This window comes from Chelonoidis abingdonii, chromosome 17, assembly GCF_003597395.2.
Source record: "Chelonoidis abingdonii isolate Lonesome George chromosome 17, CheloAbing_2.0, whole genome shotgun sequence".
Lineage (NCBI taxonomy): Eukaryota > Metazoa > Chordata > Testudines > Testudinidae > Chelonoidis > Chelonoidis abingdonii.
The window spans coordinates 7,988,492-8,002,556 of NC_133785.1; the positions used below are offsets into that span (position 1 = coordinate 7,988,492).

Below are 14,065 nucleotides of genomic sequence, written 5' to 3' on the forward strand. Positions count from 1 at the left end.
CTTCTCATAGCTGAGAGACAGACCAAAGACACAGACCCAAGACAAAGAAGACCCACAAATTCCCTTCCTTAAGCTTTTAAAAAATCCGGTTTCCTGATTGGTCCTCTTGTCAGATGTTTGGTTCCCTTTGTTAACCCTTTACAGGTAAAAGAAACATTAACCCTTAACTATCTATTTATGACAGCCCCCTCGCCCCCACTCGCTGTGTGAGGCTTGTCCCCGAGCAGCCATCTTGAGACAAACCAGCTTAGAGACCATGCTCCCCTCTAACATGCTCTTTATTGCCCCCATTGCAGAGATCCTGCTTCAGCGCACCCCACATCCACCCACAGAGATCATGCTGCCTACCCCCATCGCAATCCACCCCCCACCCCCCCGAGACCATGCCCCCCCACTCCATTGGAAGAGTGGGCTTAGAGCTGGGAGCCAGAACTCCTATGTTCTAATCCAGCTCTGGGAGGGGAGTGGGTGTTACTGGTTGGTGGAGCAGGTTGTGTTTCAGGGCTGGGGCTGGGCACTCTGAGGGCTGCTTCCCTGGAGTGTGATTGTGCCTGTGTCATGAGCAGGGGGACGTTATGTTTCTCTAGTGGAGCCTGGATGCAGTGTGTGCGTGAGAGGGGAATGGGACTAACTCTGGGGGGACGATGTGTCCCTGCTTATATCTCCCCCTCCCCTGCTTCTCTTCTGCTGCTGAGTCATCGCACAGCTCCTGTGTGGAGTTTGTGTGTGTGGGTGTTTGTGTGTCAGTCTATTCTTGAATCCTGCCACCATTTTGTCCCTTGGTGCCCTAATGGGGAGAAAGTGACTGGCTATGTGTGTGTGTGTGTGTGTGTGACTGGCTGTCTCCCTGGGGTTGTGCAGGGGCGCAGCTGTCTCTGTGTGTGTGTCTTTTGGGGGGGGTTACAAATTGTGTGCGTGCACTGACTTTGTGTGTGTGCGGGGGTACAGACTCTGTGTGTGTGTGTGTCCTGGCACCCCCTGGTGTTGTGTGCTGCAGTGTGGGGGATGGACAGGCATCTGTGCTGGGGAGATAAGATTTAGCGGCATGGTGACTTGATGCTGTGTCTGCTCAGAATGGGGAGTCGCTGAAGAGAGGAGTGGGGACTTGGGTGCTGCAGCCTCCCCCTCCCACTGAGTGAAGAGGCAGGGGTCATAATGGCGGGGTGAGTTACATTATAGGGGAGGCACTTGGTTTGCACAGACAAGAGTATGGGCACAGCAGCCTAGGTATCGTGTGCGCGGGGGTGTAGAACCTGTGCCACTGGGATGGGAGGCTGACCACCTGTCAGTGCACACAGACACTTGCCTCCCATGCATTGTGTGGGTATAGAATAGGTGTGCAAATGTGCAATGTGGAATATAGTCCTCCTGCGTGTTTTCTGTGCATTCCCCCCTGCTTGTGGGTGAGTGTTTTGCATGGAATGTGCCTTTCCTGTGTGTTTGGCTTGTGTAGCACGTCTGTGTGTAAGCATGTTGGATGCATGATGTGCTTCCTGAGTATTCCGTGTGTGTATATGAGTGAGCATGCCATGTGGAACATGCACCTCCCATGGTTTCTGTGTGCGCAGAGTATGGCTGTGGGTGAATGTATTGGAGCACCCCCCTTTCCTGTGTTCCCCACGTATGGTATGAGAACATGCATACAGCAATATATGGACAAACACAAAGAACATGCCACCTGTGGAGCCTGGATATGTCTGCATGGGAAATGAGATGCCTATCTCCTCTGCATGTATTATGTTTGTAGCAGGTGCTGCCCATGGGAGTATGCATGTCTCTGTATGTGTGCTTGTATGTTCATGTCTGTGTGAGTACATGTGTATATTGTCTGTGTTTTGAACCCACACCACCTGTGTGCAGTGTCTGTACGATAGCCCCCACCTTTCCCTTGCATGAGCAGAGAAAGCAGTCCTATGCATCCTTTGGCCTGCACATCATTGACATGAAAGATGTGCACATGCTCACATGCGTGTGCACACACACCTCTGCCATGCCTTCTCTGGCTCCTTGAACCTCCCATCTATGCCCCACAACCCCACACCTCTCCCACACAATGAATTTCCCTTTCCTAGCGCTCCCCATTTGAAGGCTGGGGCATACAGCTGCAGCTCCCACCCTATTAGTCCATGACTCCTAGTCTCCCTGCCCTTATTCCCCCTAGCATCCAACTCCTGAGGGCCAATGGCCTTGTGTTATGCTAATGAAGGGGGGCATTGGAACCAATGGGCTGGTGTTTTGCTAATAAAAGAGGTATTAGAACCAGTGGGCTGGTGTTAGCTAATGATAGGGGCCATTGGGACCAATGAAGTATCAATATGCAAATGATGGAGATTGGAACCAATGAGCTTGTGTTATGCAAATACCTGAGCTGTGATTTGCATTATTTGGGGGCCTGCACTGTTATTAATCTCCGGAGTGGCGGCTCCATGCCGATTACAAGCCTGTCATTAACCGACATGATCTGAGACAATGCAGGGCATGTTATCTGGATGCCTGGGCTAGGCCAGTGAACGGGGCCATTAATCACCCTCCACCCTACTAGCGAGGCTGCTGTGGGCAAGCACAGGCTCCTGTGTACATGAGTGGGTGGGCATGTGTAGCGTGCACACAAGTGTGTGCATCATGGTGTGAAGGATCGGATCAGGGTATGAGGGGACCTACTCAGATGTGTGCATGTGGCATACAGATGTGTGTGAATGGGTGTGTAGGGGCACGAGGGAGGATGTAAGGTTGTGAGTATCACAGGGTTTAAGGCCAGGAGAAACCGCCTGATCTGTATAGCACAGGCCAGCACCCGCACACCAAACCCAGCACCTGAGACCAAAGCCCACCGGAGAATAGACTGTTCTGTGCCACAGGCAGACAAGAGGAGGGACCAGAGTGCACTAGGCCTGAGGCCGATGAAGTGAGAAATACCCAGGTGATCTTGGCAACTGACCTGTGCCCACACACTGCAGAGCAAGACAAACTCCCCCCCCGCCCCTGGGCCCTGCCAATCTGACCTGGATAAAATTCCTTCCTGAACCCACATGGGCCACCAGTCAGAGCCTGAACATGAGCAAGAACAAGCCAGCCAACACCTAGGCAGAGAATGCTCAGTGCCACCTCAGAGTCCTGGCCCTCCCCACCCAACATCCCATCTCCAGCCATGTGCAAGGCTGTGTGGCATATTCAACAGTGCATGTGTCATGCTATGACTGTAACGGTGCGTGTGGATGCTGCAGATGCTGAATGTTGGGGCAGGTGCAAGCCCATGTAGGAGCATGTTGTATGGACCAGGATGTCCTGGTGTGTGTGTGTGATATACCCCAGTATGTCACCATGTTCTGTTGTATGCGTGTTTGGCATGTGTTGGCATGTTGGAGTGTGTGTGTGGCGTGTGCCCATATGTGACTGTGTCACTGTGTGTGTTTGTGTCCATAGGCTAGGCAGGTGCACATACATGAGATGTGTGTACTGTGTGTGTGTCTGCATGGGTGCATGAGGGTAGGAGTATGCATGCAAGGGAGGGTCTGTGTAAAGTGAGTGTGTGAGGGAGGGTTGTGTGGCATGTGTGCAAGTGAGGGCCTGTGCGGTAAGTGTCAGGAGGGCACAGGTGCTGGGGGTTCTGGTAGCGTTGGCTGTCTGTGCTCACACAGCTGTGAGCAGTTGCCAGTAAGGAGGATAGGGTTGGACCCCGGTGGGGACTGGGTGTGATTTACAGCCTCCCAACTGCCAGAGGCTGCTGCATAATAGAGCTGAGGTCTCCTCGTTACTGTGGGGGGAGGGTGGCTGGGAGAGCAGGGTTGCAGGTTGGGATTGAGGGGCACCAGCTTCATCCTTCCTTCTCATGGTGCCAGTGGACACTGTCCTCCCCGCATGGCTTTCTCCCCACAGGGCCCCGTCCTGCCAGGGTACTGGGGGGAAGCTGTAGTGTTAGAACAATATGGCTGCCACCGTCATGCCTGAAGGATCCTTGGAGCTGGTCTCCATGGTGACAGGAGGAGAGCAGACAGCATCCTAATGTGCCAGGCCTAGGCCCATGGAGGGGGGTGTTTGGGCCTGTCAGCTTCCGTGCAGCTTCCACTCCCATTCTTCTTTCCCCTCCCCAGTCCTCCCTCGGCCCCACTGCAGCCTTTACATCCCCACAGAAGCCTGCTGTAGCCCCCCACCCACCTTCCCAAGCGCCCACCCAACTGTGGCCATTAACTCTTCATCCATTGTAGCCCTCACAGCTCCAAGCTCCTGCTCCACACAGAGACTCGCCCCGGCAGAGTGTCCCCAATGTGCAGTCTGGGGGAGTCAAGACTCTGGCTGCAGTCGGCCCCTGGTAGCCAGGTGGCCAGTTGGGATATCACTGAGCAGCACGGCCTACTGGGAATCAGGCTGATACCCAGCAGACTCGTTTCACATCACCCTGTGGAAGATGGTGAAGGGATAGTGGCTTCTTATCACCCACACTGCCGCCAGCCGCCCCCGCCTCGGATTGGAGCTGGTGCTTTCCAGAGGGGTAAGGTCTCATGTCCCATTTTCCACCCCCCTGAGCCAGGGGTTAGAGCATGAGGATTCCTGGGTTCTGTCCCTGGCTCTGGGAGGGTAGTGGGGTGTAGTGGTTAGAGCAGGACTGCATGAGTTTGGAGCCAGGACTCCTGTCTTTGAAGGTCAAGCTCTCCTGGCCATGCAGGGTATAAGCCCTACAGGCTGCAAGTGGGTGCCTTTGGGCTCGGTGGGGGTGGTGATGGGTAAGGGGAAGCATGCGTCTTGGGGTGGGGTATCTGGGTGTGGGGCAGAGAGGACTCCATGCTATTTGCATGAAATTGTCTTGGATGCAGCTGCCTGGCACAGGGAGAGGAGCACACACGATGATTAATGAAGTGGGAGGTGCTGGGGCGGGCGGGAGAGGAATATTAATGGCTCCTGCTCCTGCCTGCCCATCTTCATCCTCACCCGCAGGCGAGGGGTGGGAGAGGAGCAGAAGGAGGGGCTGTGTGGGGAATTAGCTACCCTCTGCTTCTGGCCTCCCCACGCAGTTCCCTCCATGGTAGACGGAGGGTTGGGACACTTGGCCTGGTGGATCCCCTGTGATCTATCCCCCCACACCCCAATCTATTAGGACACAGCATGGGGACTGGTCAGAGTGGATTTCAGCAGTTGATCCCAGGAGCTCTACCCCCCATACCCTGATCTCTCAGAAGAGAGCACAGAGCCTAGTCTGGGTGAGTCCCAGTGGTTGATCCCAAGGAGCTATCCCCCCAATCTGTCAGAAGACAGTGCAAGTCCTGGATGAATCCCAGCAGTTGATTCCAGGAGCTCTACTCCCCACATCCTGATCTCTCAGGAGGGAGCATGGAGGATGGGGTGGGTGGATCCCAGCACGGTTTCTCAGGGGATCTTTATCTCCTGTTTGATCTATTGTAATGGAAGGTAGCATAGGAGCTGGACCCCGTGGTCGATCGCAGGGGATCTATCCCCCCAGTACAGTGTATCGTTAGGCAGTGCAGAGGCTAGGCGTGTTGGATCCTAGCAGCTGATCCCAGGAGATCTGTTGATTGCCACACACTGATCTATCCAGAGGCAGCACAGGGTCTGGGCTAGGTGGATCCCAGCAGCTGGACCCCAGGGATCTATCCCCACGCTCTGTCAGAAAGCAGTGCAGATCCTGGGCTGGGTGGATCTCAGCAGCTGATCCCCACACCCCAGTCTTCTACACCACCTCAGACTGACATATGCAGCATGTGAAGCTGAATTGCAGTGATCAGGCCAGGAACTGTGGTGTGAGCTGGGGAATCTGCCAAAATGCCATGAACGGTCCCGTTTCCTTTCCAACCCCCCACCCCCATAAGTAGCCAAAATCAGATGGGAAACCAGAGTGACCATAGCAATGGACATCTGAGCCCTTGTAAAGAGTTAGGGTGGGGCCCCCAATCCTGTCATGCAAGAGAGAGAGGAGTGGGGCGAGGAGGAGGCAAGGCTTGGAGTCAGGACTCCTGGGTTTAGTTCCTGACTCTGGGAGCCGAGTGAGGTCTAGTGGGTGGGGGTGGGATTCACAGGGCTTCCTAGAGGATTCAGGGGGCCCCCCGCCGCTGAAGACCCAGCACTTCGGTGGCGGGTCCCAGGACGGAAGGATCCCCTGCCGCTGAATTGCCACCAAAGACCCGTACCGGGACCTGCTGCTGAAGTGCCGGAAGGATCCCTCACCGCGGGTCTTTGGGGCATTTCAGCAGCGGGTCCCGGAGCAGAAGGATCCCCCGCCGCTGAATTGCCGACGACGAGCTGGAGCGGAAGAAGCTCCGGGGGCCAGGGTCCTGTAAGAGTTTTCCAGGGCCCCCGAAGTGAGTGAAGGACCCTGCTCTAGGGGCCCCAAAAAACTCTCGTGGGGGCCCCTGCGGGGCCCGAGGCCTGGGGCAAATTGCCCCTCTTGCCCCCTTCTGGGTGGCCCTGGGGATTCAGGATTCCTGGGATTCACAGGGTCCCTGTCTACTCTAGCAACCCCTGCTTCCCCAAGGAGGGATTGGCGATGGCCCGTGTTGGGGGAAGCTCATGTGGAGTTGTACCTGGCCTTACCCCTTGTTTGGAGTCTCCTGCCCTGCAGGATAAGCGATGTCTCTGAGGTATTGTAACTGCCCCCCACACTGCCATGTACGAGGGTCACATCTCTTCAATCGGTGTTTCCTTTCTCTGTGCGCTGGGGGGTGCCAGGCTGGGGTGGCAAAAATGCCCAGGAGCAGCAGGTGTCGGAGGTGCAAGGGTGCTTGGCAGCGAAGGTGTTGGTGTTGAGTGACTCTGCACTGGTGCCAGAACAGCCACCTGTGTTCCTGCGGGGTGACACTGATTTGCCCTGGGGTGAGCACGAGGGGAACCAGACTCAGTGAGTGCATGAGGTTACTCTGGGCCTAGGCTGGGTGGGCGAGTGGGGAACCTGCACTGGTGACTGCAGTGGAATTACTCCTGATTTTCACTCTGTGTGTGCGTAGCTCCTCTGGCTTTGGCAGTGTTCCTGTGTCAGACTGGGGGAGGGGAAGAGCAATCAGCACTACTGCCTTCCCTGGAGTGACTCCTGGTTTACACGGAGGTGACCAAAAGGGTAATTCGCTCCACTGACTTCCATGGAGTGATTCCTGATTGACACCTGTACATAGCTCTTTTCATTGTGATGCAGTTAGCCCTGCTTTTCACTGGGCTGCGGGAGGGGGAAATCCTCCCCACTGACTGCCTGGGAGTTCGTTCCTCTTGATTTATGCTGGGGGCAGCTCCTCTCGCCTGACTGGGCTCACTCCTGAGTCACAAGAGGGTGCGAGAGGCCAGTCAGTCCCCAACTGGCCCTGGTGACCTCCAACCGCTAACCCCCTTGCCTCCCAAACCAGCAGTACGCTCCAGCTCTTCCTGCGGGACCCTCCGGCACCAAAGGCAACATCGTCCCTACATGCCTTCTCAGGCCTTGGTTTGTGTCTCTTTCTCCATTGTTATTTTTTCTTAATTTTATTGTTTAACCGGAAAAAAAAGAAGCATTTTCCCATCTCTGCCACAGAGGGGCCCCGAATGCTTTTTTTTTTTAAGAGACTAATAAAGACCCCTCCCAGACTCTCTTCTGTTGTCCTCTTTCAATTTCAGTTCAATCTGTCCGGGCTTTTGAGTTCTCTCTCTGTTTTTCTTTCCCTTTCTTTTTTTTGTTCACACCGTTTTGGCATCCGAACCCCTTTTCTCTCTCCTCCCAACCCCTTTTCTCTACCCTGGGGGCCTGGATGTCTGTCACAAGTTAAAAACAGCTTTTAAATTGTGGCAAAAAGATTAAACCCTCCTTTTTTCTGTGCGTTTATATGACTAGTCTTTTTTCTTTCTTTCTTTTTATCTTTTCCTCTCCCCTCAAGGTCCTGCTCATCTGACGTTAAACAGCCAAGGTATGACACTTTACCTTTGTTATTTTCACCCCAACGAACAGAAGTTTTAATTTCCACTCCTACCTTCAGATCTTTCCACCATCCCTCCTTCATTTCTCTCTTCTGGTTATTTTTCTTCCCTCTCTCCCTCCCTCTCATCTGCTTGATTCATCTCTTGACTCGCGGTGGTTTCTGCCATGGTCCCAGATGTTTTGCTTGGACAGCCGTGTTATACAGCCAGGGTAGAGAGTCAAGCATGTGCCAAAGCCAAAAGGATAAAACTTGTTTTCCTGAAATGTGAAGCAGGGGAAAACAGCATGTGGCTCAGGGTGATGCTCTGATTGTTAGCAGCCGCGTCTGTGGTGATGGCTGTGGGGGGATTTTGAAGGCAGGGGGTGGACCCCTGAGCCAGGAGAAAATCAGCAAAGCTGTGTTGAAACCAGCTGACATGTGCCAATTTGCACCAGCCTGGGATCTGGGCCTCTGCTTTTTAACTAGTGTTTGCTTAGCATTGCTTGTGCACAGTTAGTGATGATGCACAAGGGCACCTGTGTGTGGCACATAAGAGAAAATCGACCTTTGCACTGATACACAAGGGTGCCTGTGAATGTCCCGGCGGTACAGACCCCCGCACTGAGACGTGAGGGCATGTATGTGTTGACTGGCGCTATGGATCCTAGCAGTGAGACATGAGGGCATGTGTGCATGTCCCGGCAATACTGACCCTTGTAGGGGGATACATGTCCTGCGTGTATCCCTGTTGGTACAGACCCTCATGCTGAGACACATGGCGGAGTGTATGTTTGAACTGGTGGTATGGCCCATGGCAGCGAAACATGAGGGCGTGCCTGTGTGTCCTGACTGTATGGAGCTTGAAATGACACATGAGGGTGTGTACGTGTTGTGGTGATACAGACCCTCACACTGACACCCAAGGTCATGTGTGTGTCCCAGCTCCCAGCAGAATAGATCCTTTCACTGAGACATGAGGGTGTGTGCATCTTACCATGTTACAGACTCTCACATTCAGAAGGGGGTGTGCACGTGTGTGTCCTGGTGGTATGGACCCTTGAGATGTGCATCTTGGCGGAACAGAATCTCACACTGACACCCATAGGTGTGCATGTCCCTGTGTTACAGACCCTTGCACTGAGAAATGAGAGCATGGATATATACCAGTCTGTTCTATGGACCCTCACACTGAGACATAGGATTGGGTGTGTGTGTTCTGGTTGTATGGACCCTTGAAATAAGGCATGAGTGTGTGTGTGGTGGGATGGGTTGGATCACAGAAATCCTCTTGGAAGCTGCCACCTTGATGTGCCAAGACTACTTCTATCCCTGTTTTCCCTGACAGCTCAGGACTCCAGCACTCTGTCTTGCTGAGCAGACACTCCTGTCTGCTCCAACACAGACCCAGGGTCTGAATTACTTGCCCCAAAGCTGCAGGTTTACCTGAAAGCAGCTAACAGAAGTGTGCTTGTCTTTAACGCTCAGATGCCCAACTCCCAATGGGGTCTAAACCCAAATGGATCTGTTTTACGCTGCATAAAGCTTATACAGGGTAAACTCATAAATTGTTCGCCTCTATAACACTGATAGAGAGATATGCACAGTTGTTTGCTCCCTCAGGTATTAATACATACTTGGAGTTAACTAATAAATAGAAAGTGATTTTATTAAACACAGAAAGCAGAATTTAAGTGGTTCTAAGTAGTAACAGACTGAACAAAGTGAGTCACCAAGCAAAATAAAATGCGCAAATCTATGTCTAATCAAACTGAATACAGATAAGATCCTCACCAGTTCCAGAATGCTCTCTTTTACAGACTAGTCTCCTTTTAGCCTGGGTCCAGCAATCACTCACACCCCTTGCAGTCACTGCCCTTTGTTTCAGATTCTTCCAAGTATCCTGGGGGGTGGAGAGGCTCTCTTTAGACAGCTGAAGACAACATGGAGGGATCTCCCAGGGGTTTAAATAAACTTTCTCTTACGCAAAGTCCAGCTCCAAGATGGAGTTTAGGAGTCATCTGAGCAAGTCACATGTCCATGCATGACTCTCAGTTTTTACAGGTAGCATCCATTGTTTACCTTGAACGTCCTCAAGTAGACTTCTTATGTGAATTGGAGCATTCCAAGATCCATTGTCCTTTAAGTGTTTCTTGATTAGGTACTTAATTTCAACATTCCTTTCTCCAGAAACTGACCAAATGCTCTACTAAGGTTATTTAGAAATCAAGCCAGTACACAGCCAATATTCATAACATTCATAACATCGAATACAAAAATGATACATGCATGCAAATAGGATTAATACGTTCAGTAGATCATAACCTTTACGGAGATATGTTACATGGCATATGTAGCATAAAACACATTCTCAGCATATTTCCGTAGAGCCTTCTGGGAGGTACCATCACAGTGTGTACTGAGGTACGAACCTTTGCACTGAGACATGAGGGTGTGCGTGTGTATCCTGTTGCTTCAGAACCTCACACTGAGATGCATGCATGTGCACGTGTGTCTCAGGGTAAGAATGCTCCCACTGAGACAGGAGGGTTTGCATGTGTGTATCGGGGGTTTGCACTATCCAGTGAGACAGGAGGGTGTGTGTGTGTGTATCTTGGGGGTAGGAACTGTGACACTGAGACAAGAGGGTGTGGGGGGGAGGGGGTGTCTCAGGTGTAGGAACACTCCCACTGAGATAGGAAGGTGTGCGTGTGTGTTTTGGGTATAATCTCTCTCACTGAGACAGGGTGTGTGTCTTGGGGGTATGAACCCTCCCACTGAGACAGGAGGCTCTGTGTGTGTGTGTGTGAGGTGTGTGAACACTCACACCAAGACAGGAGGGTGTGCATTTGTGTTGTGGGGGTATGAATTCTGATACCGAGAAAGGAGTGTGCGTGTGTCTTGGGAGTATGAACCCTCCCACTGAGACAGGAGGGTGTGCCTTGGGGGTATAAGCCTTCTCACCAAGAGAGGATGGTGTGTGTGTGTGTCTCGGGAGTATGAACCCTGAGGGTATGGCTGCACTGGCACTTTACAGTGCTGCAACTTTCGTGCTCAGGGGTGTGAAAAAACACCCCCCTGAGCGCTGCAAGATGCAGCGCTGTAAAGCCTCAGTGTAATCAGTGCGGCAGCGCTGGGAGCGCGGCTCCCAGCGCTGCACACTACACCCGTAGAGGATGTGGTTTAGGTGCAGCGCTAGGAGAGCTCTCTCCCAGCGCTGGTGCTCCGACCACACTCACACTTCAAAATTTCAAGTGTAGCCATACCCTGACACTGAGATGGGTGTATGTGTATGTGTTTTGGGTGTATGAAAGCTCACACTGAGATAGGAGGGTGTGTGTTTGTGTCGCGGGGGTATGAATCGTGATACTGAGACAGGAGGGTGAGTGTGTGTGTCTCAGGGATATGAACCCTCTCACTAAGACAGGAGGGTGTGTATGTGTGTGTGTCCGGTGTATGAATACTCACACTGAGACATGAGGTTGTGCACATGTGTCTGAGGGGTATGAACCCTCCCATTGAGACAGGAGGGTGTGCCTAGGGGGTATCAACCCTCTTACAGAGACAGGAGGGTGTGTGTTTGTGTATGTCTGTGTCTCAGGAGCTATGAACCCTCTCACTGAGACAGGAGGGTGTGTATGTATGTGCGTCTCGGATGTATGAACACTCACACTGAGACTGAAGGGTGTGTGTGTATGTATGTCTTGGATTTATGAATGCTCACACTGAGACAGGAGGGTGTGCATGTGTGTCTCAGGAGTACACCCTCCCACTGACACAGGAGGGTGTGTTTGTGTCTTGGGGGCATGAAACCTCTCACTGAGACACTAGAATGTGTGTTTGTGTGTGTGTGTGTGTGTGTGTCTTGCGGGTATGAACGCTCACACTGCGACAGCAGGGTGTGCGTGTGTGTCTCAGGGGATATGAATGTATAAAGGTGTGTATCTGTCTGTCTCAGGGGTGTGTGTCTCAGGAGCTATGAACCCTTTAACTCTGACAGGAGGATGTTTGTTTGTGTGTGTGTGCATCTCAGGGGTATGAACGCTCACACTGAGACAGGAGAGTGTGCGTGTGGGTCTTGGGAGTACACCCTCCCACTGACACAGGAGGGTGTGTTTGTGTCTCGGGGGTATGAAGCCTCTCACTGAGACATGAGAATATGTGTTTGTGTGTGTGTGTCTCGGGGGTTTGAACGCTCACACTGACACATGTGGGTCTTTGTGTGTCTCTTGGGGGTATGAACGCTGTCACTGCAACAGGAGGGTCTCAGGGATATGAATGCTTCCTTAGAAATAGGAGGATGTGCACGTCTGTCTCAGGAGTATGCACACTCCCTCTGACGCAGGAGGGGATGCTTGTGTGTCTCAATGACATGAACCCCTTCAATGAGACAAGAGAGAGAGAGAGAGAGTGTGTGTGTGTGTGTGTGTGTGTGTGTGTGTGTGTGTGTGTGTGTGTGTGTGTGTGTGTTGGGGTTATGAATCCTGATACTGAGACAGGACAGTGTGCGTGTGTCTCCAGGGTATGAACTCTCACACTGAGACAGGAGAGTGTGTGTTTGTGTCGTGGGTATATGAATCCTGATACTGAGACAGGAGTGTATGTGTGTGTGTGGGGGTATGAACTCTGACACTGGGATAGGGTGTGCATGTGTCTCGGGTATATGAACGCTCCCACTGAGACAGGAGGGTGTACCTCAGGGGTATAAGCCTTCTCACTGAGAGAGGATTGCGTTTGTGTGTGTGTGTGTGTGTGTGCCTTGAGGGTATGAACCCTGACACTCAGACAGGAGGTTGTGTGTGTGTGTGTCTGTCTTGGGTGTGAAAGCTCACACTGAGACAGGAGAGTCTGTGTGTGTGTCTTGGGGGCATGAACACTCACACTGCAACAAGAGGGTCTTGGGAATATGAACGCTTACATTGAAATAGGAGGGTGTGCGTGTCTGTCTCGGGGGTATGTACCCTCTCACTGATGCAGGAAAGGGTGCTTGTGTGTCTTGGTGATATGAACCCTCTCACTGACACAGGAGGGTGTGTGTGTGTGTCTGGGGTTTAAACTTTCCCACTAAGACAGGAGGGGTTGCGTGTGTGTCTCAGGGGTATGAATGGTCACACTGAGACAGGAGGGTGTGTGTGTATCTCTAGGGTATATGAACACTCACATTGAGACAGGAGGGTGTGCATTTGTGTTGCGGAGTATGAATCCTGATACTGAGAAAGGAGTGTGTGTGTGTGTGTCTCGGGAGTATGAACCCTCCCACTGAGATGAGGTGTGTGTGTGTGCGTCTCGGGGGTTTAAACTCTCTCACTGAGACAGGAGGGTGTGTATGTGTGTGTCTGGTGTATGAATACTCACACTGAGACATGAGGTTGTGCATATGTGTCTCGGGGGTATGAACCCTCCCATTGAGACAGGAGGGTGTGCCTAGGGGGTATTAATCCTCTTACTGAGACAGGAAGGTGTGTGTTTGTGTCTTGGGGGCTATGAACCCTCTCACTGGGACAGGAGGGTGTGTGTGTATGCATGTCTCAGGTGTATGAATGCTCACACTGAGACAGGAGAGTGTGCGTATGTGTCTCGGGAGTACACCCTTCCACTGACACAGGAGGGTGTGTTTGTGTCTTGGGGTTATGAAGCCTCTCATTGAGACATGAGAATGTGTGTTTGTCTGTGTGTGTCTCGGAGGTATGAATGGTCACACTGTGACACGCGTGTATGTGTCTCGGGGGATATGAATGTATGAAGGTGTGTCTGTCTGTCTGTCTGTCTGTCTGTCTGTCTCAGGATCTATGAACCCTCTAACTGAGACAGGAGGATTTTTGTGTGTGTGTGTGCATCTCGAAGGTATGAACGCTCACACGCAGGAGGGTGTACTTTTATGTCGCGGGGGTATGAATGGTCGCACTGAGACAAGAGGGTGTGTATGTTTGTTTGTCTCAGGAGTATGAACCCTCCAACTGAGACAGGAGTGTGTGCCTAGGGGGTTTGAACCTTCTCACTTAGGCCCCATCTACACGACGCGTGAAATTCGATTTTAGATACGCAATTTCAGCTACGGGAATAGCGTAGCTGAAATCGAATATCTAAAATCGAGTTACTCACCCGTCTTCACCGCGCCGAATCGATGTGCGCGGCTCGCAAAGTCGAATCCGGAACTCCGTTTGTTTTGGTGGAGTTCCGGAATCGATGTAAGCGCGCTC

At 52.2% G+C, this 14,065-nt stretch overlaps 2 protein-coding genes across 24 annotated transcripts in view; one reads left to right on the plus strand and one right to left on the minus strand.

Moving 5' to 3' along the window:
• The window catches only part of NRXN2 (neurexin 2), a 365,564-nt gene that overhangs the window by 44,361 nt on the left and 307,138 nt on the right, over positions 1-14,065 (plus strand). For 20 of the 23 annotated variants that reach the window (XM_075073260.1, XM_032798089.2, XM_075073268.1 and 17 more), the window contains exon 4: positions 7,848-7,877. The exons of the other annotated variants lie outside the window; for them this stretch is intronic. In XM_075073260.1, coding sequence (XP_074929361.1) covers positions 7,848-7,877 — 30 coding nt within the window. The remainder of the gene's footprint in view (positions 1-7,847; positions 7,878-14,065) is intronic. 23 annotated transcript variants of the gene reach the window in all.
• The window catches only part of SLC25A45 (solute carrier family 25 member 45), a 386,904-nt gene that overhangs the window by 25,372 nt on the left and 347,467 nt on the right, over positions 1-14,065 (minus strand). The window lies entirely within an intron of this gene.